At 36.4% G+C, this 25,366-nt stretch overlaps 1 protein-coding gene across 1 annotated transcript in view; it reads left to right on the top strand.

Annotated features, from left to right (window-relative positions):
• Window positions 1-25,366, top strand: part of SCAMP1 (secretory carrier membrane protein 1) — a 79,397-nt gene that overhangs the window by 50,804 nt on the left and 3,227 nt on the right. Inside the window, exons 7-8 of the mRNA XM_019728169.2 lie at window positions 7,802-7,903; window positions 10,436-10,553. Coding sequence (XP_019583728.1) covers window positions 7,802-7,903; window positions 10,436-10,553 — 220 coding nt within the window. The remainder of the gene's footprint in view (window positions 1-7,801; window positions 7,904-10,435; window positions 10,554-25,366) is intronic.

The following is a 25,366-nucleotide window of genomic DNA, read 5'->3' as shown; positions in this document are numbered from 1 at the left end:
AAAGACGCATTCGAGCTGATTGTCCGGCTAGGTTTTATTTTCGGGGAAACACGTTATCTGCTTTCTTGTTATCTTTGCAAACAGTTCTTTGGGACACAATGTTGCTTTAGGCTCAGTCCAAAGGTTATTTTGCCCTGCTATCACATTCCAAAGCTTTGAGGCATAAGGTGGTGTGCAGGGCAGTTTCTCTAGGATGGCAGCTCTGATTCCATTTTAAAGTGGCTCCATTTAGATTATTTTTTTACATAGGGTGGACTCTGCTAAAAATCCCAGCATGTTAGGCTTTTGTTAATTAGTTTTTCTTGACGGCAGACCTTGTGAAAAATAGAGTGCTCTGGAGTATTTCCAAATAGTGTCTTTTCCCTTTTCCTGCTGGAGGCATGAAGAGATTTTCCCCAGTATTCACTGTGAGAACCAGGTTGAGCTGTTGGTGGTAAAACTCACAAATGTGTGGGGCTTCTCTATGAGTAGGTCCCCCTGGAGTTTTTAACTCTGAGTTGTTCACTCGGAGCCCCCAGCAATTCGTCAATTACAGTTCAGATTTTCCTACAGTGGCACTGGTTTCGGTGGAGGTTTCTGCTCAGGGCTTTTTGAGCTGGTAAGTTTTGACTACATATTCACCAGTCTGCCTCTCTAATTTTGGGGTAGCAGTTTTTGTGTTTTTTTTACATTTGTTTTATTGGGGAAGGGGAACAGGACTTTATTGGGGAACAGTGTGCACTTCCAGGCCTTTCTTCCAAGTCAAGTTGTTGTCCTTTCATTCTTAGTTGTGTCAGGCGCAGCTCAGCTCCAGGTCCAGCCGCCATTTTCTAGTTGCAGGGGGCACAGCCCACCATCCCTTGCGGGAGTCGAACCGGCTACCTTGTGGTTGAGAGGACACACTCCAACCAACTGAGCCATTTGGGAGCTCAGCGGCAGCTCAGCTCAAGGTGCCATGTTCAATCTTAGTTGCAGGGGGCGGAGCCTACCATCCCTTGCAGGACTCGAGGAGCCGAACCAGCAACCTTGTGGTTGAGAGCCCACTGGCCCATGTGGTAATCAAACTGGCAGCCTTCGGAGCTAGGAGCACGGAGCTCCAACCGCCTGAGCCACCGGGCCCGCGCTGGGGTAGCAGTTTTGTGACCTCACTTCTCTTTCAGATCTAAGAAGAGTTGAGTTTTCAGTTTGTTCATCCTTTTTACTTCTTAGGAGGGATCAGCTACTTTAAGGCTTCTAGGTATACTTCTTAAAAGCAAGCAGTCTCTGGGCAATAGACAGCATTTATGTCTTGTTTCTTTATACCATACTTAATATCCATGGGGATATTAGAATATTTTATATTAGAATATTTTTGCTAATTGAAATCAAGAAATGAACTGTAACATCTTTTTAACATCTTGACAAACATAGAGTATACGTATGAACCAGAAAGTCAATTTAATTGTTTTATATAAAGATATTTGATTTTAAGTCTAAAACCATATTCAAAGTGCAGGAATTGATATTATAATAATGGTTTTACTAAGTGTGATGTAAGGACCCTTGGAGTTTTCTTTAGGAAGCTTAAGGTTCTCCCTTTTTATACTATGTATCTGTGTGAAGCTGATTTTCCTAATTTTCAACCAAAATTAACATTTCATATGACAGATTGAGTGCAAAAGCTGATATGAAAATCCTCATACTAGACTGTAGCAGTGCTAGGGCTTTTAAAAGTCTGAAACATAACACTTCCTGTGTGCACTTGAAAGAATGTATATTCTGCTATATTTGGATAGAATGTTCTGTAAATACGATTGTGGGCAAACTGGTTCATAGTGTTGTTCAAGTCTTCTGTGTCCGTACAGATTTTTTATGTACTTGTTTTGTCAATTCCTTAGATAGATATGTTGAAATCTCCAAGTTTAATTGTAGATTTTTCTGTTTCTTAGTTCTATCAGTTTTTTCTTCACGTAGTTTGATACTCTCTTGTTAGGTAGATATATATTTATTATATGTTTTCTTTGTGCTTTGACTTCTTTATCATTATGTAATGTCCCTATTTATCCCTTGTAATAATGCTTTTTCTACTTAGTATTATTACAACAACTCCAGCTTCCTTTGATTCATGTTTGTATATTATTTTTTTGCTGTTGTTTAACCTATCAATGTTTTTATATTTAAAGAGGCTCTTTTTGGTAGGCTACATATAGTTGGGTCTTGCTTTTTCATTCACGTTGATAGTCTATCTCTTTTAATTAGTGTTTATGCCACTTACATTTATTGATCTGGTATGACTAAGATAATCTGTCTTTTTATGAGCTATTTTCTATTTGTTCCAACTGTTCTTTGTTTCTCTTTTATTCTTCTTTGCCTTGTTATGGATCAAATGAGTATTTGTAAATGATTTTATGTTCTCCTGTTTCTTCATTATTCTACCTCTTATCAAAATCTTTTTTAGTGATACCTGAGTTTTCACAATACACATCTTTAATTAATCTTGGTCTGTGTACAAATAGTAACATTCTTACTCCTGTGCACTAAGGACCTCCCAATAGGATACTCCCATTTTCTCCCTTCATCCTTTGTGCTGTTTGTTATGTATTTTTAGTTTTACATATACTAGAAACATCTGGTACATTGCTGTTAACTTTGCTTTAGACAATCATTTGTGTCTTAGAAAAATTAAAAGTAAGGAAAAGTTTGCCTTCATTAATGCCATTTATGTTTGCCCTCATTAATGCCATTTTAGTGCTTTCCATTTTTTCCTTTACATCTGTGTTTCTGGCTTTTTAGGTTTTGTCAGAAGAATTTCCTTTAATATTTCTTTTAGTACTGGTCTGCTGGTAACCAGTTTTCTAGTTTCTGTCTGAAAAAAGCTTTTTCATCCATTTTTGAAAGATATTTTCATTGGGTATAGGATTCTGGTTCACATTTTTTTCCTTTCAGTACTTTAAACACATCACTTTGACGTGGTCTGGCTTGCGAAGGTTCTGATGATAAGTTGGCTATAATTCTTATTCTTGTTCTTCTGTATTTAATTTCATTTTTTCTCTTGCTGCCTTCAAGATTTTTTTTCAAAACTAATTCTGGTTTTGGTTATTTTGAAAAACAGAGAGAAGAGAGGGAGTGTGTGTGTGTGTGTGTGTGTGCGCGCTTGTGCTTGTGTGTGTGTTTCGGTGTATATCCTTAATGTTTTCTAATGTTCTTGGATCTGTGGTTTGGAGTCTTGTTAATTTTTGAAAATTCTCAGTCATTGTATCTTCAGATAATTCTTCTGCCACTTTTTCTTCTCTTTCTGGAATTCCTATTAAATATATATCTGACTGTTTGGTATTGCCCTACAGCTCTTGGATGCTTTGTTCTTTTTTCTCCACTCTTTTTTATCCTTGCATTTCAGTTTGTGTAATTTCTGTCTTCAGTTTCAACTTCAGCTGAGTTGAGTATTGATAAGCTTATCAGAAGTATTCTTTATGTCTGTTTTCATGTTTTTCATTTCTACCATATCCATCTGGTTATTTCCTATAGCTTACATATATGCTGAGATTACTCTTCATGTTGTCCATCTTTTTGACTGGAATTTTTATCATATTAATCATAGTTATTTTAAATTCCTTATCTTTTTAGTGCAAACATCTGAGTTATATCTGAGTCTTTTTTTTGATTACCTTGTTTCTTGTCTGTTTTTTTCTTGTTTCTTTTTATGCCTTGTTCAAAGCTGGACATCTTTTGAAGACAATGAAGACTGCGATAAATAGGTTTTATGTATGGAAATAGACATGCCTTTTCTATTGTGAGGCTTTTAGTGTGTCTGTGTTTATATGGTGGTCGTTGGTGGAGGGTATGTGTTTCAGGCAGTCCAGTCAAGAATTTATTGAGGTTTGTTTGGTTTTTTTTGGTTGTTGTTGCTATGTTTCACCTCAGTACCCCCACAGACCTCAGATTCCTTTGCTGTTACCTTATGGTTACGGTGAAGCTTGTTTTCTCAGAGGTACTTTCTTTGTGTGCTCCATTAGCCCACCCCTTTGTGCCCGCCCCTCAGAGAGGGACTCTTTCCACACTCTGTCTCCCCCTAGGAGTAAACTATTGTTACTTGTTCCTTTACGCTTGTTAGCCTACTGTGGGGAGAGGGTGGGTTCAGGTTGAAGACGGTATTTTTGCTGTTCTGCTTCTGCCTCAGTCTTAGGAAAGCTGTGTCTCTGGGGTGGGGTGGTCCAGCCTTCCTCGTGATCCTGCCCCGCCCGCTCTGTAAGGTTTCTGTAGTAGTGTGGGTAAGGACATATTTCTGACTCTCCTCTAGTGTTACAAGGTTTTTTTCTGTGGCCTTTCCCAGCTGCACTGGCTTTTTACCTGTCCCTGAGGAAGATGGTGTTTGCTAACCTCCTTTCCCTTCCACTTAAGGCTTTTGTTTTGAGGGAAGTTAGGAGAGTTTACAGGTACTGCTGCTCTACTCCTTCCGGCTTGTACCTGGAGTGAGGCCTGCTTCCAGGCTTTCTTCTGAGCACCCGGTGAGGTCTGTGGAGCAGAGCCTGTGAGTGAGTGTGAATTCCCCTTGTGCCTTTGGCTCTTAGGGTTTCTGTACTCACATTCCAACCAACCTTTAGCCTTCACTAAGTCATTATAAGCTTTTGCTGAATTTTTCTTTCCTGCTTATATGTCATTCGATGTCTGCTCCCGGTAAACAAGTGCTAGTCTCGCGTCTCTCCTTGAGTTGGTTGGTTGTTTGCTCTTTGATGGGTTGAAGTACAGCTGTGATTTTGCAGATTATCCAGCTATTGTATTTTTAGGGTTGAGAGCAGGGCTCTTTCCAGTTTTCTGTATCCTAAGCAAAAGCCTTCCTTCCCCACTATCTTTTGGTTTTAATTTGAGAGTTATAGGAAAGTTCCTTCTTAAACATGAGACTTATGGCTTTGGTCTTTATTTTTTTTAATTTAAAGAAGTTTTAAAGGCTCTTCAGTTTTTCTTTTCACCATCTATAAAATGTTTCTTCTAACATTTAATTATTCTTTCAATAAGCTATTATTCTTCATGAAGACCTGTTGTGAAGATATCCTATTGTGCTATCTGGCATAATTTGCACTTCAGAATAAATCAGTACTGTCTGATACCCCTCCTGAAGACTAGCTGAGATACAGAGGGGGATGTTATCTTCAGAGTTTTAAAATTCCTAGCATTTAACTACATTTGAGGTTTGTAGTGAATATAGGAATAAGGTGCATGAGACAAATATTTTTAAAAACATCTTGATGAGTCAGTTCTAGATGCTGTGTTCTAGCTTATTTTGTATACACCTGATGTTAAAAGGAAACACAAATAAACTGAGTAGCATTGTCCCTAGAACAGCAAAAGAAGGTATGTAAGAAACATATATGGTTTAGTTTAGGTGTAGTTTAGGGTGTAGAACAGAGCAGAATGATACATATATTTATGTATATATAAGTAAATATAAGTAATGTATAGATAATAAATATGTAATATATATTAAAATAAGTAAATATATTTTTAATATGCATATGTATATGCATATACACTGTTTATGGCAATAAATATAAATGACTTCATGATTATTTCTCTTATCCGTTAGCATGCCCTTTAGTTATTAATCAAATGAAAGCAAGTTGTGAGTTTAACTTTTGAAATACAGTTAGCAAACAAGAAGAAACTGTCTCGCACGTGGTAAGATGATGATGCAAGGAAAGAGTTCTGTGTATGTTTTCTTCAAGTCACAATCTAATATGGACAAAAAAATGATTTAAATTAATGTAATATAGAGGACCATAACCTTTTAGTAAGAAATTCAAGATGAATTGGTATTGGCAATAAAGTCAAAGTTTTTAGTTTATTAAAGTTACTTGTTTTGGGTAATATTCCATGAGATAAATTGTTTTTATCTTAAGACATTTTACTATAGGTTAGAAGCACTACATACTTATTAACTTGACCTACAATATGAAATTAAAATGGTTGATTTAGAATTTAAGTATATGTGAGCACCTAAGAGTTTAGAGCAATAAAGGATATTTCAAAGTAGATGATTAAGTAGTTAGGAAACATGTAGTATAAGAATAATAGGACTGTAAAGTAAAAGTTTAATATTAAGCTATTTTTTGTGACCAAAGATAGAAAGCATGAGAAATAACATTTCTAATGAAATATATTCTAGATATGTTAAAACTCAAGCTGTATTATTGTTCATTGTTCTCTGTTGAGAAAAGTGTTTTAGAGGCATATTTGTAGGAAAAACATGCTCATGAGTTTTCTGTTTTATAAGAGCATAGCTCCCCATATTGTAAAATTGTTTTCATAGGAGAGTCAGTGGTTTTCAAACATTAGAAGATACAAGAATCACCTCGGGAGCTTTCCTATAAAAACGAAGTTTTACAATATGATGTGGAGGAGGTGGATCTTGAAATAAGAGACTGAGAAGCAGTTTAGATCAGAGAAGTGACAGAAGGGGTAATATTGTGGAAATCAAGTTCAAAGAATGTTTAAGAAAGATACTCAGTGTCAAATGCCATAAAAAAAAGTAAAGCGGGACTTGAGAAATTTAGTTTGGAAATTCATAGATAGATGCCTGTGATTTTGATGTGTCTCTGGAGGGGAGTATGTGAGAGGCCAAGTTACAATGGATTGAGACGTGACTGAGAAGAGGGAGGTAGCGGAAATCAGTGGTAGAACTTCAGGACTTGTGTTAACTGATGGGAAGGAAGGAGATAGAGGAAGTAGAAGGTTTAGCAGTGGAGACAGGGTTAAGGAGAGGATAAGTACGTACTGAAATATGATGCTCCAGAGGAACTAGAATGATGGGCTGAAGATTGCTTATGCAAGTATTAGTATGGATGACAGAAAGCACGTGAAAAAGTGTTCAACGTTAGTTACTAGGAAAATATAAATTAAAACCAAATTAGATACCACTATACACCTGTTAGAATGACTAAAATTTAAAGGACTGACCATACCAAGTGGTTAGTGAGATGTGGAGGAACCGGAACACTCATTTACTGCCACTGGGAATGTAAAATGAAATAACTGCTTTGGAAAACAGTTTGGCAGTTTCTTAAAAAGTTAAACATATACCACCTGTGTGTTCCAGCCATTTCACTTCTAGGTAGTTAACCCAAGAGAAAAGGAAATATATATGTTCATATGAAGACTTAACCATGAATGCTTATAGCAACTTTATTTGTAATAGTAAAAAACTAGAAACAACCCAAACGTCTGTGAACAGGTGCATAAAACTGTGGTGTATCTATGCAATGGAATACTAAGCAACGAAAAGGAATAGACTTGATACATGGAACAACATGAGTGAATCTCAATTGTGCTGAGTGGAAGAAGGCAGACAAGAAAAAATATATACTATATGATCCCATTTATATAAAACTCTAAAATATGAAAACTAGTGACAAAGTGGTGGGGTGGGGAAGGAGGGATTACCTCCATGCACAAGGAAACTTTTGGGATATGTTTACTCTTTGGAGAAGATTCATGGGTATATACATATGTCAAACTGTATCAAATTGTATATTTTAGGTATCTGCAGTTTACTGTATGTTAATTATAATTCAGTCAAACTATTTAATAAAAAATGAAAACAATAAATTTTTTTGCCAAGAAGTTTTGTAGCACAGTTGAAAATTGAAAGGACAAAGTGAGGTTAGAATAATATCTAGTATTTGGATAAAAGGTTCACATATATTATTATGTTATTGTAATTTCAAGGTAGTTGTCACTTGTATTTTTAAAAACATTTTTAAATGTTTGATGTCAGTCTTTATGTGAATGTAAAAGTATTAGAGAAAAATGACATTTTTCCCTTTTCTCCCCTCCCCCCCTTTTTAAAAAGGAGTGACAGTTCATTCAGATTCTTTGTATTCTTCTTCGTCTATATTTGTCAGTTTGCAGTACATGTACTACAGGCTGCAGGATTTCACAACTGGGGCAACTGGTAAGTCATTTACTTTAAGTATTCTAGGTAATCTTTTCATCTAGTATCTTTATATAATTTTTGACTTCCTAAAAAGAGTTAACATAGAAAAGCCATATTAGTAACAGTGAGCAAAACTAATAATTGCATTTTTTTTTTTTTACTGTTTAAAATTTTTCTAAAGCATAAATAACCTTTGCACAAATCATTCTATTTGAAATTTTGTTCCCATTTTTAAAAACAGCACATTATATCTAGTTTAAATAAAATGTGTATATAATGGGCACTAAGAGAAAGAGTAAAAAGGAGACTGAGGAGTGATCAGATAGTTAGGAGGGCCAAGGATTGTGGAAGGGAGAGAAAACAAATTCGAGGATTTTAAGGAAAAGGGGATGGACCTATTATATGTAAAACACTATTTTAGGTGTGCAAATATGTTTTCTTATACACACACCAATGCACAGACACAAATCCACTTTGAAAAGTGGAATTACTGCATACACATATATACATATCTTTAAACAATAAAATCATTCTCAGCATGGCAAAATGGTCTTTCAGTGGGGTATACTCAGAAACAGAATATTTGGATCCTCCTAAGGTAATAACAGACTTACATCTGTCTTCATACATTCTGGAGCAAACATTCCTTGAATGAAACGGCTGTGGGTAGAAGAGTACACATCTCTAAGATTATCCCTCCCTCTCTTCTTTCTCTTGTAATTGAGTTGCATGCAGTTGAATTCTTGTAAGCTAAAACGCATGTCCAAGGCAACTTTGCTGCGCTGTGTACATGAACTAAACGAGCATGTCACTGGAGTGTATTGAGGGCTACATTTAGTGTGCTACTGAGTCGCAGTAGTAACTGGCAGTGAGACATCTGTCAGTAGCTTTACACGTCTCCTAATGGGCATCTGTACATGCAGAAAATTTATAAAGATACTTTAAATCAGTTCTAGGAAAAAGTCGCATTCATTACCATTTTAAATAGAGTTTAGTCTTTGGCATTTATGGGAAAGGAAATGCTTTAAATGTTTGATTAACAAATATACTGCTTATGCTAGCAGCACAAGTTTTTTTACCCCGATGAAGTTGAAATAATTTCTTTTGCTTCTTATCGCAAACTTAGGAAAAAGTGTTAAAAGTGAGCATAACAGCATGTGTAGCAATGCAGTAGCACAGGAGTCTGTAGTGAGAGTGCATGCAGGGTGACCTAAAAAATGAAAGTACTTATTTTGAGCTAATTGTAGATTCACATAGTTACAAGAAATAATGCAGAGAGATCCCAGGTAGCTTTACCCACTTTTCAAGATGGTAACATTATACTTTATGAAAACCAGGATCATGACATCGATACAGTCAAGATGCGGAACATTTCTATCACCAAAGGATCCCTCTGCTGCCCTTTTATAGCTACATTCACCTCCCTCCTGCCCCATCCCCTCCTTAACTCCAGCACTCACTAATCTGTCATGTCTGTTATTTTGTTATTTCAAGAATGTTATATAAATGGAATCATACAGTGTGTACCTTTAGGCTTTTTTCACTCAGCATAATTCTCTGGAGTTTGATCCAGGTTGTCATGCATATTAGTAGTCCATTCCTTTTCCTGAGTAGTTTTCCATGGATGGATATACCACACTTTGTTTAACCAATCACCAGTTGAAGAACTCTGGTTTCTGGTTTTGGGCTATTATGAAAAAAACCATTATGAACATTTGTGAACAGGCTTTTTTGTGAACCAAAGTTTTTATTTCTCTGATAAATGCCCAAGGTTGTAATTGCTGGTTCTTATGAAAGTTGCATGTGTAGTGTTTTTAAAGAAACTGACAGCCTGTTTTCCAGAATGGCTGTACCATTTTACATTTTCCCCAACTATGTGTGATTCAGCCTTCGCGTCCTCATCAGCATTTGGTGTTGTCACTGTTTAGTTTTAGTCATTCTGATAGGTGTGTAGTGATAGCTAACTGAGGATTTAATTTGTATTTCCCTAGTGACTCAGGATGCTGAACATATTTTCATGTGCTTATTTGCCATCATTGTATCCTCTGGGTGAAATGTCTCTTCATCTTTTGCCCATTTTCTAATTGAATTTTTTGTTTAACTGCTGAACTTTAGAAGTTCTTTACATATTTTGGACACTAACCCTTTGTTGGTTATGTGGTTTGCAACTATTTTCTTCCATAATTAGGCAAAATTTAAAATGAAATTTAAAAGAAAGTAATAATGAACTTAAAGGCTTATAAAATATAAAATCTGGTTGTACACACTTAAGGCTGGAGTTTGGTGTTTGGATTTGAATTCAGACTATGTCATTTATTAGCTGTGTGACCTTGGGTAAGTACTGAATATCTCTGTGACTCAGTTCCTTATCTGTAAAATAGAGATTAAAAACAGCATTATCTTATTGTAAGATAGTAAATGAGTTAGCACGTATAAAGAACTTGAACATTGCCTGGTTCATAAGAGTTGAATATGTGTTAGTTGTTTTGTTATTTTTTTTAAAGTGTGCATTGATTTATTTGCCTGATTATACTTTTTATTATTTCATAGTGGTTGGATTTCATCCCTTACTGGTCTCAACAGTAGTATTCCTGTCGGAATCATGATGATAATCATAGCAGCACTTTTCACAGCATCAGCAGTCATCTCACTAGTTATGTTTAAAAAGGTAAGTGAAGTTTTATGTCTGTAAATTTTTATAGTGAAACTCATGTTCAGTTCTCATTTTCCCATTTTACTCTTACTTCAGTGTAACCTTTAGCCATTTTGTTGCTGTTCTTGTGAAAGTTTGCTCTTTGAGGATTACTTTTTACAATAAAAAGTTATGCATAGATAAATTTTAGGAAATTGTATCACATTTTTAACTTCCTGTAAAAAGGAAATATTTTAAAATTCTGTTAACTGAAGGCTTTTTTCCATGAATTGAAGACTCAACCTCATTTAAAAAATTTGGATTATTTTTTATGTATTCTGATTTCTTTTTTTGAATATTGAGCATATTAGCCTGATTAATAAATAGAAGTAAGACTATTATGTGGGATGAACATTTTATTTGTATTTAAAATGTAAAGACACTAAATAAGAGTATCAGGTACTAGCTGAGCTGGTGACAGGTTCAGGCCGGGTTATGACATGAATTTTGTTTTCAGTGACTGCCCAATTATCTATACTTCTTCCTATAGAATTCCCATGGCTATATTCACAGCCTTAAAAAAAATCATTCATTACATAAGGTGGGGGAGAAATCAGTGTTTTTGTTTGTTTATATAAAGTTTAACTGTGTCTTGGATATATATTTTTTATATTCTACATGTGTCAAGCATGATACAGTTATCATGGGAATAACACCTGTTTTAAAATGGTAAAGACTTTGGTGGGTCTCACTTTTAAAAAAGTACGTTCTGACAGCATTTTTTTCTCTATTTTTTTTACTGTTCAGTAACTTGAGATCGAATATGTATAAGGAATGCATAGAAATAAATAGCTGTACCTTATATTTAAGAACACCTTGCACTCTTGAAATATTTTACTTACACGTTTGTATTTTATCCTCAAAACTATAAAGGCTAGGCTGCGTTTCTATTTAAATTTTGTTACTTATTTTCTCTGATTAAAGCTTTTACTTTTCTGAACTACACACACATACTATTAAAAGTCAGTTTTCTGAAGTTACTAAATCCTAGTCTTTTTTCAATCTTCCTCCTCCCTGAACCCTGCAGCCTTCCACGCTACAGGCGGCTCCTGCCGTAGTCTTTGTAATCGTGTTCTGATTCTCCTGTCTCTGAGGCTGTTCTTTCTCTTTCATTTCTTTGTCCAGCTCATAATAAGAAAGGCCTTCTTAAATGCAGGCAACTCTCTGCTGTACAATCTTTTTCCTTGGGAATTTCAACCTCCCTCATTGTTTCAGTGTCTTCTCTACCTGAGAGACCTAGAATCTTGGAGCTGGAAGATACACTGCCTTACAAAAACATTTAGTTGCATTTTCAGGTGACTGTTTACATCTCCAGTTGATTGGTATCATGTCTCACACGACTGCATCATAAACTCATCATTTTCTTCTCGGAACTAGCTCTCTTCCAGAAGTTCTGATTCATATTCAGGAACGTTTATTAAGACTACATGTTGTATGATTCTATTATGAAATGTCCAAAATAGGCAGGCAAACCTATAGAGACAGAGAGTAGATTAGTCGTGGTTGTCTGTGGCTGGGCATGGGCTGGAGAGTAAGTGCTAATGGTTATGGAATTTCTTTTGGGGGTGATGAAAATGTTCTAAAATTAGGTGGTATGGATGATCTATTCACAACACTGTGAATATACTAAAAACCATTGAATTGTACACTTTAAAAGGGTAAATTGTATAGTACACAAATTTGATCTCAAGCTTTTTTTTTTTAAAGGAACATTTATTAAGTACCTACTGTAAATGAGGTGGTGCTAAGTACTGTCTCAAATGATTCCATTTGCGTCAGCACTTGGACTACTTCTGTTTGTGCTTCCACGACTGTTTTTAGTCACTTTGCTAGACGTTGTCTTTTACTATCTTTCCATCCTTCTCTTCCTTTTCATTCCCACCTCAGCTAATCCAGATTTTTTTCACAGGTTAGTCCCACCCTGCCCCCACTTTCTCCAGTCCATTTTATGTATAGTTACTATATTAATCTAAAATCCCCTAAAAGAACCCAGCACTCTGAAGATTTTTGAAGTGGACATGGTATGGGGAATGGGAGTGTGGTGATTGTGGGAAGTAGGGCTAGTCCCTTTCCCAGCTCCCAGATCCAGACTTTCTACTCTAGTCAAACTGTACCACTCAGTTTCTTTAAATACACCATGCCCCAGTTTTTGTTCATGCAATGCCTCTTAACTTCTGTGTTGCTTCATCTTCTCTGCCAGTTGAAGATCTACTAGTGTTCTTTCAAGACCTCTTTCAAATCTTCCTGCCTCTTCCATGGAATCTTTCTCTTACCTCATGTCTTAGGGATTACGTCATCCTCTGTTCTCCTGGGAACTTGCTCTCTCTATTACCCACTGTGGGACCTGGGCATAAGCCACTTATATACCTGTAGTGCACACATTCTGGGGTACCCAGCTTGTTACACTCCTCCAGGGTGAACATGTGTTTTAGCATTGGAATTAAATAAGAAGAGCAAGAGCTTTGGAACCATATAACTCAGGTTTAAATTCTGGCACCCTCACATAGAGCTGTGTGAACTGAGGCAGGCTTTTCTAACCACTCAGGTCCAGTGTTCTCCCGAGTACTTGAAGCTCTGTGCGCGGGGGGACCTAGTCTGTGTGCTTTCAAGCTATGTTCCTCACATGTAGAACAGTGACTGGCAGTGATTAGCATGCGATAGGCATGCAAACATGTTGAATGAATGAAGGCATGAGAATACTACTCTCATAGAGTTGGTGTGAGGATTAAATGAAACAGTGAATGTAAATTGCATAGCACAGGACCTCAATTAAAATTAATTTTCTTTTTGGCTTTTTGACTCCTTTATCATTTTATATTCAGGGTCTGGTTTGGTATGTACTGTTTTCAGTAGGTTCCGTCAGAGAAACAGAATAGAATGAAGAGATTTCTTGAAAGGAATTGGCTTATGTGGCTGTGGAGCTGGCTAGGTCAGTCTGAAATCTGTAGGGCAGGCTGTCAGGAAGGGTTGGAAACTCAAGCAGAAGTTGAGCTCCAGTCCACAGGTGGAATTTCTTCTTCCTCAGTTCTGTTCTTAAGGTCTTTCACTAATTAGATCGGGCCTACCCAAATCATTCAGGATATTCTCCTTTTCTTAAAGTGAACTGACTATAGATGCTAATCACATATGCGGAATACCTTCACAGCAACACCTAGATCAGTGGTTGATTGGTAACTGGAGACTATAGCCTAGCCAAATAAACTCGACTATTACAACATCTCTGTGGAAATTGCTTTATTATCCCAGATGTATCATTGGGGGTGCTTTATAAAACGAGAAATGTAATAAATTTAGAGTACAGTAGAGAGTTTTGTGGTATGCTGTACGTTCCATTCATTTGTTAAACAATTATTGAAGAGCATGTGTTATATGCCAGGTACTGCACTGTGAGCTCAAGGAGCTCACATTCTGGTGTGGAAGGAGAAACGAATGAACGGTGGGTACCACAATGGGTAGCCGGGGACCTTGTAGCTATTATAGGGGTACGTATAGGGAGCACACAGGAGGGACGCCTAACCAGATTGGGGAGATCTTTTTTAGTAGTGAGGTCTTTTTGTATTGCCTTGGGTGAGACATCGTGATGAACAAGAGTGATCTAAGTAGAGGAGTAAGGGGGGAAGGGAGAGGATAAGTAGGTACCACCTGCCGTGTTTCCCTGAAAATAAGACCTCGCCGGACAGTCAGCTTGAATGCGTCATTTGGAGCAAAATCTTATATAATGTAAGACCGGGTCTTACATAATTTTTGTTCCAAAAGACGCATTAGAGCTGATTGGCTAGGTCTTACTTTCAAGCAAACACGGTAGCAGGGATACCACATTCATGTCTAGTTGCAAGATGTAACATGGCATATTCAGGGAATTAAGAGTGCTCAGAATGGATAGGAAATAAAGTTGGTGCTTGAGTCATGCAGGGAGGAAAGTGGGCTGTTGATGGTGGAAGACAGGTAAAGGTGAGGCTGAATACGTAAGCGTAGTTATATCCTGCAGAGTCTTGTAAGCTAGGAAACCTTGTTAAGAAGTTTGACTCGCCTCCAAAGAGTGCTGGTGAGCCACAGAAGAGGTTCAAAGAGGAGAGTAGCTGAATTGATCCAATTTGAACTTTAGAAAGACTATTCCAGAATAGATTGATGGGACAGGGATGTGGTAGTTAGAGAAATTAAGACTGGGAGACAAGCTAGGAAACTGGTTAGTAAAGATGGTGGCCTAAACGAAGAAATGGCAGTGCTAGGTAACTGTAGTAAGAGAATATGGGCAGGTAGCGACTGATTCGACTTGGTCTTGGGAGTGGGTGATAAAGGAATACTTAGGGATGACACCCAGGGTTTCAGTTGGTGGATCATTCAGGAAGACAGTACGGGAAGAAGAGCAGATTTGGCCATTGAGATGTTTTCAGCTTTGGGTGTGGAGAGTTTAAAACACTGGTGGGGTATTAACATATAAACACTCGGTAGGCTTTTGGATATACAAGTTGGAAGCAAAAGAAATGGCTCTAGGTTGGATTTCTAGATTTGGGAAGTATTGACTTCTTAATGAAAATGAAGCCTAGAAAGTGGATATGGACTGAGAAGGAGGCCTAGAGTTGAACATTTCCAACTATTTAAAAATCTACTGAGGAAAAACTGTGGAGGTCATTTTAACTAGCAGTAGTAGTGCTGGAGAATATGTGGCACAGGTGATTATAGAGGCTGGGTGTGAAGGAAATGTTTATTCTGCAGCTGCTGTGTAAACTGCCTGCTGTGTGTAGCTCTCTGAAGTCTTTGACCTGCAGTTTTTTCCTCCAGGAACATAGATGTTCTTCAGGATCCAATCTGTGGAAGGAAAAATTTTAGAGCTGTGCTTGGTGTATGCCAGACATTCAAAAGAAATAGTACTGCTTCCCAAATAAAAGAATTGATATGGAAATTGTGACTCCCCCCCTTTTTTTTAAACTTCATAATTGAAGTTACCAGTTACCTTTTTCTATATGTGTTTACTGTCAGTGCTATTCAAGTTCCTAAATTTCTCTGAATCTCATATTCTTTATCTGTGAAATAAGGAATTTAGATATGGGATGATTTTCTGTATGATTTTATGAAGTACAGTAAATGGGGGTAATATAAACTAAGACGTAATTTGAGCCAGCTTTCGTATTTGTAATAGCATAGATTTCTCTTACTTTGATAGAAGTTGAAATCCAATAAAAACACCTGATTTTTCTTTTCCACACTTGCTCAAAACTGGGTTTGTTTTGATTCTTTGGGGTATGTAGACATAGTTTATAACCACTAGGGGTCAGGCTCTTCATAAACAGCTAATACCCTCTAAAAGTTACCTCGGCACACTATTTTGATTCTAGAGTTGCATTTTATTAGGCTAGTCTGTGTCTCCATCCCCAGCCAGACATGCTCTGTGGTATATATTTATTTCAATTACAGTGACTACAATTTTGAGAATTTTGTTAATATTCTGAAGTCTTGCATAATTCGAATAGGTAATCATTGGTGTGTAGAGTTCCCAGTATGAGCTCTATGGTAATTTAACTTTGTTTTCCCCATAGTGTCACCTTATAATCCAAATTTAAAATAATTGAAATGCAAGAATATCTGTCTCTTTTACATATTCATAGTTCAGTCCTTAACTTTTCACAGGTTTCTTAAATTTTCTCTTAGATTATTTCTAATTTTGTTTGTTTGTAAAAAAGACCTTTCTACAGTAAGCTGCATGTACTCATTGAGAGATAAATTTCTTGAACATAGAAGTAATTATCGTTAATGTCCCATAGAAAACTTGGCTTTGAAAAGGGAATAGAAATTGAATAGTTGGAGGCTACAGGGGAAGTATTATAAATGGGTCAAATAACAATGAATGAATCTGAAGAAACTACATATGAGATTAATCGAAAATTTTCCCCTTATTTTAATTGGTATAAGAGCTAGAATAACTTAGTATGGAAGAGATAAATAGGTAATACATACGTTGTATTCCTTTTGGGACCTAGTTTTGAATAATTGTTTTCCATGAAATTAAAAAAAATGTTCATAGGCATCTGTATCCAGATTCATAAAATAATAATAGTGATTTTTTGGATTTTGGAAGAATTTTAGAAAAAGTTATTTCACTTTTTAAAAAACAAGTTTCCCTAAGGGCTTAAAATTTTGTTTGTGTACCTAAATATCTATTCTACAAATACTCTTTATTTTGTGTGAGGGTATAGAATTTGACTGTACAATCCAGAGTAAGTCTCATTTATTAGTTAAACTGGTGTTTAATAGTGAATGCTTTGTAACAATATTCTATTATATATCGAGTGATAGTCTTCTTAGACTGAAAGTGACTTTCATTTTCTTTGAAAGCATTGTTATTGTTTACCCCCCTTTTTTGGCTTTATTTTGGATGTAGGACAGAATACTGATAGTTTTACTCTACCGATTTTCTATGGTCACAAATAGACATGCTGTGTCCCTCTGTCTCAGTCATCGAATACTATAATCTTTCCTGATTAGGAATCGATTTCAGATGATTCGCATTGTCTGTTAACATGCTGGTCTACTTGCTTGTTATTTGCATCCAGGGGACACAGAGTAGGTACAGTAATACTTTTGAATCCCTAGAAAAATTGGCATTCTGAGCAGCTTATGTATATTCTGTCCTCAGTTGGTAGTCTTAATATGTGTACCTTTTTTTTTTTTCATTAGTTTCAGGTGCACAAGACAAAGTAATACTTAGACATTTACAGTTTATATCCCTCACACTGTGTCAACCCCTCTTCCTCCATCCACTATCCCTCTGACATTGCACACAGCCATTACATTTCCACTGTCTCTATTCCTAATGCTGTACTCCGCTGCTTGTAAGTATATATACGCACACACATATATATATATATAAAATTACAGTTGGCATTCATTATTGTTCAGCTTCAGCTTCAGGTGTACAGTGCAGTGATCAGGCATCTACATCATCCCTGAGGTGGTCTCCCAAATGGGACAAGTGTCCATCGGATACCCTACAAAATCTTTACAACATCATTGATTACATTCCCCAAATTGATTTTCAAAATCCCGTGACCATCTTGTGGTTACCAACTATTTTCTAAACCCCTCACCTTCCCCCTTATCTCCCCACCCCCCCATCTCGCAACCCTCAGTTTTTCCTCTATGTCTCCAAAACTGTTTCTGATTAGTTCATTCACTTATTCTTTTCTTTAGATTCCACATATAAGTGAGATCATATGGTATTTGTCTTTCTCTATCTGACTTATTTCACTTAACATAATGTTATCTAGGTCCATCCATGTTGTTGCAAATGGTAAGATTTGTTTCTTCTTTATGGCTGCATAATACTCCATTGTATAAATGTACCACAGTTTCTTAATGCAGTCATCTACCGATGGGCATTTCGGTTGTTTCCATGTCTTGGCTATTGTGTATAGTGCTGCAATAAACATAGGAGTGCATAAAGATTTTTGAATTAGAGTTTTGAATTTCTCCAGATAGATACCTAGGAGTGGAATTGCTGGATCATAAGGTAGTTCCATTTTCAGATTTTTGAGGTACCTCCATATTGTTTTCCATATCTGCACCAATCTGCAATCCTACCCACAGTGCACAAGGGTTCCCTTTTCTCCACATCCACACCAGCACTTGTTTGTTGATTTATTGATGATAGCCATTTTGACTGGGGTGACAAGGTATCTCATTGTGGTTTTTATTTGCATTTCTCTGATGGGTAGTGAGGTTGAGCATTTTTTCATATGTCTGTTTGCCATCTGTATGTCCTTTTTAGAAAAATGTCTCTTCATGTCCTCTGCCCATTTTTTAATTGGATTGTTTGTTTTTTAGGAGTTGAGTTGAGTGAGTTTTTTTATAAATTTGTGGTATTAATCCCTTATCAGATATATCATTGGCAAATATCTTTTCCCATTCAGTAGGATCCCTTTTTGTTTTATTGATGGTTTCCTTTGCTGTGAAAAAACTTTTTAGTTTGATGTAATCCCACATGTTTATTTTTTCTCTTCCCTTGCGCGAGGGGATATATCAGTAAAAATCTTACTCCGGGTAATGTCTGTGAAGTTTCTTCCTATATTTTCTTCTAGGAATTTTATGGTTTCAGATCTTACATTTAAGTCTTTAACCCATTTTGAACTTATTCTTGTATATGGTGTAAGGAGGTGGTCCAGCTTCATTTTTTTGCATGTGTCTGTCCAGGTTTCCCAGCACCATTTATTGAATAGACTGTCTTTACCCCACCATACATTCTTGCTTCTATTGTCATAGATTAAATGGCCATTTAGGCATGGATTTGTTTCTGGACTCTCTATTCTGTTCCATTGATCTATGTGTCTGTTTTTATGCCAGTACCTTGCTATTTTGATTACTGTAGCCTTGTAGTATAATTTGATGTCAGGTATTGTTATACCTCCCACTTTGTTCTTATTTCTCAAGATTGCTGAGGCTATCCGGGGTTTTTTATGGTCCCATATAAATTTTAGGATTATATGTTCTATTTCTGTAAAAAACGTCGTTGGTAGTTTGATAGGAATTGCATTGAATATGTATATTGCCTTAGGCAGTATGGACATTTTAACTATATTAATTCTTCTTTTCCCTGAACATGGTATGTGTTTCCATCTATTTGTGTTTTCTTTCATTTCTTTCTTCAGTGTCTTAAAATTTTCTGAGTACAGATCTTTTACTTCTTTGGTTAAATTTATTCCCAGGTATTTTATAGTCTTTGGAGAAATTGTAAATGGGATTGTTTTTTTAATTTCTCTTTTTGATGTTTTATTATTGGTATATACAAATGCAACTGATTTCTGAATATTAATTTTGTATCCTGCTACTTTACTGAATTCCTCTATCAGCTCTAATAGTTTCTTAGTGGAGTCTCTAGGGTTCTCTATATATAGTATATTATCTGCATATAATGACAATTTTACTTCCTCCTTACCGATTTGGATGCCTTTTATTTCTTTTTCTTGTCTGATTGGTGTGGCTAGAACTTCCAGCACTATGTTGAATAGTAGTGGAGAAAGTGGGCAACCTTGCCTTGTTCCTGATCTTAAGGGGAATGCTTTTAGCTTTTCCCCATTGAGTATGATGTTAGCTGTGGGTTTATCATATATGGCCTTTATTATGTTGAGATATGATCCCTCTACTCCCACTTTCTTGAGGGTTTTTATCATAAATGGCTGCTGGATTTTATCAAATGCTTTTTCTGCATCTATTGATATGATCATGTGATTTTTATTTTTCATTTTGTTAATGTGGTGTATCACATTAATTGATTTGCGAATGTTGAGCCACCCTTGCATACCAGGGATGAATCCCACTTGATCATGGTGTATGATCTTTGTAATGTATTGCTGAATTCTGTTCCCTAATATTTTGTTGAGGATTTTTGCATCTATGTTCATTAGAGATACCGGCCTGTAGTTTTCTTTTTTGTGGTGTCTTTGTCTGATTTTGGGATCAGGGTGATAGTGGCTTCGTAAAAGTGTTTGGGAGTCTTCCCTCCTTCTGGATTTTTTGGAAGAGCTTGAGGAGAATAGGTGATAATTCTTTTTTGAACATTTTGTAAAATTCACCTGTAAAGCCATCTGGTCCAGGGCTTTTGTTTGTTGGGAGATTGTTGATTACTGATTCAATTTCCCTGGTGGTAATCAGTCTATTCAGGTTTTCTGTTTCTTCTTGAGTTAGCCTTGGGAGGTTGTACGCCTCTAGAAAATTGTCCATTTCTTCCAGATTGTCGAATTTGTTGGCATATAGTTGCTCATAGTAATTTCTTAAAATTTTTTGTATTTCTGGGGTGTCTGTTTTCACTTCTCCTGTTTCATTTCTGATTTTATTAATTTGGGTCCTCTCTTTTTTTTCAATGAGTCTGGCTAAAGGTTTGTCAATTTTGTTTATCTTCTCTAAGAATCAACTCTTGGATTCATTGATCTTTTGTATTGTTTTTCTCTTTCTATTTCATTTATTTCCGCTCTGATCTTTATTATCTCCTTCCTTGTACTCCTTTGGGCTTAATTTGCTGTTCTTTTTCCAGATCCCTTAAGTGTGAAAATAAACTGTTGATTAGTGATGTTTCTTGTTTCTTTAGGTAGGCCTGCAACACTATGAATTTCCCTCTTAGGACTGCTTTCACGGCATCCCATAGATTTTGGGTCGTCGTGTTTTCATTTTCGTTTGCCTCAAGATATCTTTTGATTTCTTCCTTGATCTCCTGGTTGACCCATTCATTATTTAGTAACATGTTATTCAGCCTCCATGAATTGGTGTGTCTTCCAGTTTTTTTCCTGTAGTTCATTTCTAATTTCATATCACTGTGGTCAGAGAAGATAATTGGTATGATTTCAATTTTCTTAAATTTATCAAGACTTGTTTTGTGGCCTAACATATGGTCTATCTTGGAAAATGTTCCATGTGTGCTTGAGAAGAGCGAATATTCTGCAGCTTTGGCGTGAAATGCTCTGAAAATATCGATTAAATCCAAGTGGTCCAATGTGTCATTTAAGGCTGTTGTTTCCATATTGATTTTCTGTCTGGAAGATCTGTCCCTTGTTGTCAGAGGTGTGTTGAAGTCCCCTACTATGATAGTGTTACTGTTGATCTCTGTCTTTATGTCAGTCAATATCTGTTTTATATATTTAGATGCTCCTATGTTGGGTGCATAGATGTTTACTAGGGTTATGTCCTTTTGTCGGATCGATCACTTTATTATTATATAGTGCCCATCTTTGTCTTTGAATATGTTCTTCATTTTAAAGTCTATTTTGTCAGATTTAAGTATTGCAACTCCAGCTTTTTTCTCATTTCCATTTGCATGAAATATCTTGCTCCAACCCTTCACTTTCAGCCTATTTGTGTCTTTTGATCTGAGGTGAGTCTCTTGTATACAGCATATACAAGGGTCTTGCTTTCTTATCCACTCAGCCACCCTGTGCCTCTTGATTGGAGCATTTAATCCGTTTACATTTAAAGTGATTATTGATAGGTACATAGTTATTGCCATTTTTAAATTTCTAGTTATATTGTTTTCATCTTTCTTCTGTTTACAGAAGTCCTTTTAGTATTTCTTGCAATGCTGGCTTGGTGGTAATAAATTCTTTTAGCTTATTCTTTTCTGGGAAGCTCTTTATCTCTCCATCAACTTTAATTGATAGCCTTGCTGGATAAAGCAATCTAGGTTGTAGGTCGGTGTTTTCCGTCACTTTGAGTATCTCCTGCCACTCCCTCCTGGCCCTCAATGTTTCTGCAGAAAAGTCATTTGATAGTCTTATGGGAGTTCCCTTGTATGTAACCCTCTGTCTTTCTCTTGCTGCTTTTAGGATTCTCTCTTTATCTTTAACCTTTGCCATTTTAACTATTATGTGTCTTGGTGTGGACCTGTTTGGGTTTATCCTGGTTGGAACTCTCTGCACTTCCTGGGCTTGTATGTTGGTTTCCTTCATCAGGTTAGGGAAGTTTTCGGACATTATTACTTCAAATATGTTCTTAATCCCTTGCTTCCTCTCTTCACCTTCTGGTATTCCTATGATGTGCATATTGTTGCGCTTGATGTTATCCCAGAGATCTCTTAAACCATCTTCATTGTTTTTTATTTTTTCTTTCTGTTGTTCTGTTTGGGTGATCTCTGCTAACTTGTCTTCTAAGTCGCTGATTCGATCCTCTGCTTCATCTAACCTGCTGTTAATTCCTTCAAGTGAGTTCTTTATTTCAGTAATTGTGTTCTTTAGTTCTAACTGGTTGTTCATTATGATTTCTATATCCTTCTTTATGTTGTTTCTAAGCTCCTTAAACATTCTTATCATCAGTGTTCTGAACTCTATCTCTGATAGGTTGGTTACCTCTGTTTCATTTGGTTCCATTTCTGGAGGTTTCTTCTGTTCTTTTATTTGGGACATGTTTCTTTGTTTCCTCATTCTGGCTGACTCTCTGTGTTTGCTTCGATGTATTAGGTAGATCCCCTAGAGTTCTTAGTTCTTACTGGGTTATCTTGTGTAGTATGTGTCCTTTATATTTGACTTGCACTACTTCGTTCTTCTCCTCTGCATATGCTCCAAAGGTGACTCTTGTGTTGTGTATATTGTCCTGTTAAAGAAGATCTTTAATTGCTTTTCGCTTGTGAAGGTGGGGTTAACTCCTAGGCTGACTAGTTGTGAGACTTGGCTCTGCCCACCGCAGGGTGTTCTGCTGCATGAGAGTTGACCACTTAAATGTGGTTTGGCCTCTATGGACTCTTGTGCCTGTAGAGAATTCCCTCTGGGTATGTCACTTGTAGGTCAAACCCGGTAGTACTCTGGTTTGGTCTGGAGTTGGCCTCTGGTATGTTGAATCTTGTGCCTCTTAAGCTGGGCCCTCCTGGTTTTTATGTTTTCTGTTCCGTCCTGGGATCCCCTGCGTCTCTGCAGCTGCGGATGCTGGCCGCATTTCCACCGCCGCAGATGCTCCAAATTTTTATTCTGTTATCCTTTTCTATAAGTACTAGGTTAGTTACTTAGTACATCCCAAATCTAGTCAATATAACTAAATTGTTGTGAGTTATATTTACTTAGGCATCTTCAAATTTGGTAGGTCTGCTGGTATTTGTAATGCTGTACATGTGATATTTTCATCTAAATTATCTTTATAAATTTTAACAGCTTCATTCATATGTAATTCACATAAGCAGTTTACCCATTTAAAGTGTACAGTTCAGTGGGTTTTTTTTGTATATTACATTATTAATCTAAAAAAAATTGTGGCAAAATATATATAAGGTAAAATGTGCTTTATGGGAAGTGAACTTGAGGTTTTGAGTGGTAACCAACCAGCTGGAGAGCAGTGGAATCAGTAGATAACAAATCTACTGTTTTTTCTGTGGTATTCCTGAAACTAAATATTTAGGTTAATGTAATTCTTATAAGTAGAAGAGCTAGCAGGTATTTAAGTTGTTTAGTTTTTTTTTTAATGCAGTAGTTTATCTTAAAACTTTGTTCCTGATTTCATATGAATTATCAATAACACTGTGAAACATAGGGAAATGATAAGCTTTTTGAGATGTTGATCTTTATAATTAGCCTGTCATCTTGCTGGGGCACTGCAATAAAGAATTGCCCCATTCACATGGATGTAATGGATTTGTATTTGAGCATTGTGCACTGAATACATGTGTAGTCTTTTCCCTCTAGGTGGCTCTCTGGGTCTTTATAGATATAGACTGCTGAGAAATGTGCTATTCCTACCTTTATTTTGCCTCTCTGATTTTCAGGACTATGAATTTCATTTTAAATAATTACACTATGAAGCCGTAAATCTATTACATCAGGCACTCAGTACAAATTTGAAAAAGGACATAAGAAAGCAAATTAGGACAAATCCTTATTTATTATATGCCCATAAACTTGGGGGAAAAGGGGAAGAGAGAGACAAGTGAACCTGTAATCACATTTCTCTGTGACTGGTCTAGTAAGTAAAGAAGGTTTATTAGATTTCTGTAATACAATTTATTTTTTGGATTCTAACTGTATGTACTCATTGTGAGATAAATTTCTTGAACATAGGAGTAATAATTTATCTGTATCTTTAATGTTCCATAGAAAACTTGACTTTGAAAAGGGAATAAAAATAATTACTTATATACTTATGATAGTGCTATTTTTGCTAGAAGAAAAGACTTTCAGGGTTTGCCAGTTTATGTGCTTGTCAGTCCTCTTTTTTTCTCCCTAACCCTTTTACACTGAGATCCATGGTAACAATGGCATTTGCTAATATCACTGTATCAGAAGAACTCAGGACTGTCTGGGCATTTTTATCTTTCACCCTGACAGCTCTTCATTCCTTAACAAGCTTTCTTCCCTTGACATCTGTGAAAAGGTCCTTGGCTTTTCCTAGTCCTCTAGTAATCATTTCTTGTTGTTGTGGGTACCTCTGAAATATTGGTGTCTTAAATAGGCTTCACTACTTGACTCTCTTCTCTTTCTCCATGAACAGTTTATTTATGTCAAAGTTGCATCTACCATTTATGCGCCAGTGGTTTCCACAGCCATGTCTCTAGCCCATTCCTCTCTCAAGCTCCAAACCAAATCTTCACCTGCCTGCTGCGGCAGGCCTAGAGTAGATATTCAGTAAACATTTGTGGAATGTATGTTTAGAACTTAACCCAGCATCTCCTTTATTCCCTAAACCAGCCTCTATCCTCTGTGTTCTCTATCTTTTTGGAACAGCTTCCCAGTATCCACGCTTCGCTTGAATGTATTTGACTCATTTTCCTTTGCTTCACTCCATATTTACTCCATAATCACCAGTTGCTATGCAGGCTCGGGAAGAGAACCGACTTGCGTGCACTGGCCCATCCTCGAAACTTGCTTTGATTGCATTCCAGTCAGGCTTCTAATTTAAACCTAATCACAGTGCAGTGTAATTACAAGTTCACTTTTGTGTCTTCCTCCCTCCCCCTAAGTTTGTGGGCATATAATAAATAAATATCGGTTCTAATTTGCTCTATTGTTTCTTCTAAAACTTGTATTAAATTGAGTGGCTGATGTTATCTGTATTGATGCACTTCATAGTTTATGCATCTTAAAACATATGCTAATAGAGGATTTTTGAACCCTACTCATAAAAATAAATCCCAAGTTTTGAGTGGTGAATCAGTATGGACAGACGGTTCACAGAAGTGTTTCTTTGTAAATCCTTTAAAACTTGACCATACACAAAAGGTTAAGTGGTATACAGAGTGGAAGCCTGAAGTATCTTTAAGGACATAAATAGTGCTTGGTACATTAAATAATAAGATACATTTGATTATAATATGGCCAGTGGTATATATT

The sequence above is a fragment of the Rhinolophus sinicus genome, linkage group LG03 (genome assembly GCF_036562045.2).
Source record: "Rhinolophus sinicus isolate RSC01 linkage group LG03, ASM3656204v1, whole genome shotgun sequence".
In the NCBI taxonomy this organism is placed as follows: Eukaryota; Metazoa; Chordata; class Mammalia; order Chiroptera; family Rhinolophidae; genus Rhinolophus; species Rhinolophus sinicus.
Note: the sequence above shows the minus strand (reverse complement) of the source record. Positions and strands in the feature narration are given on the sequence as shown.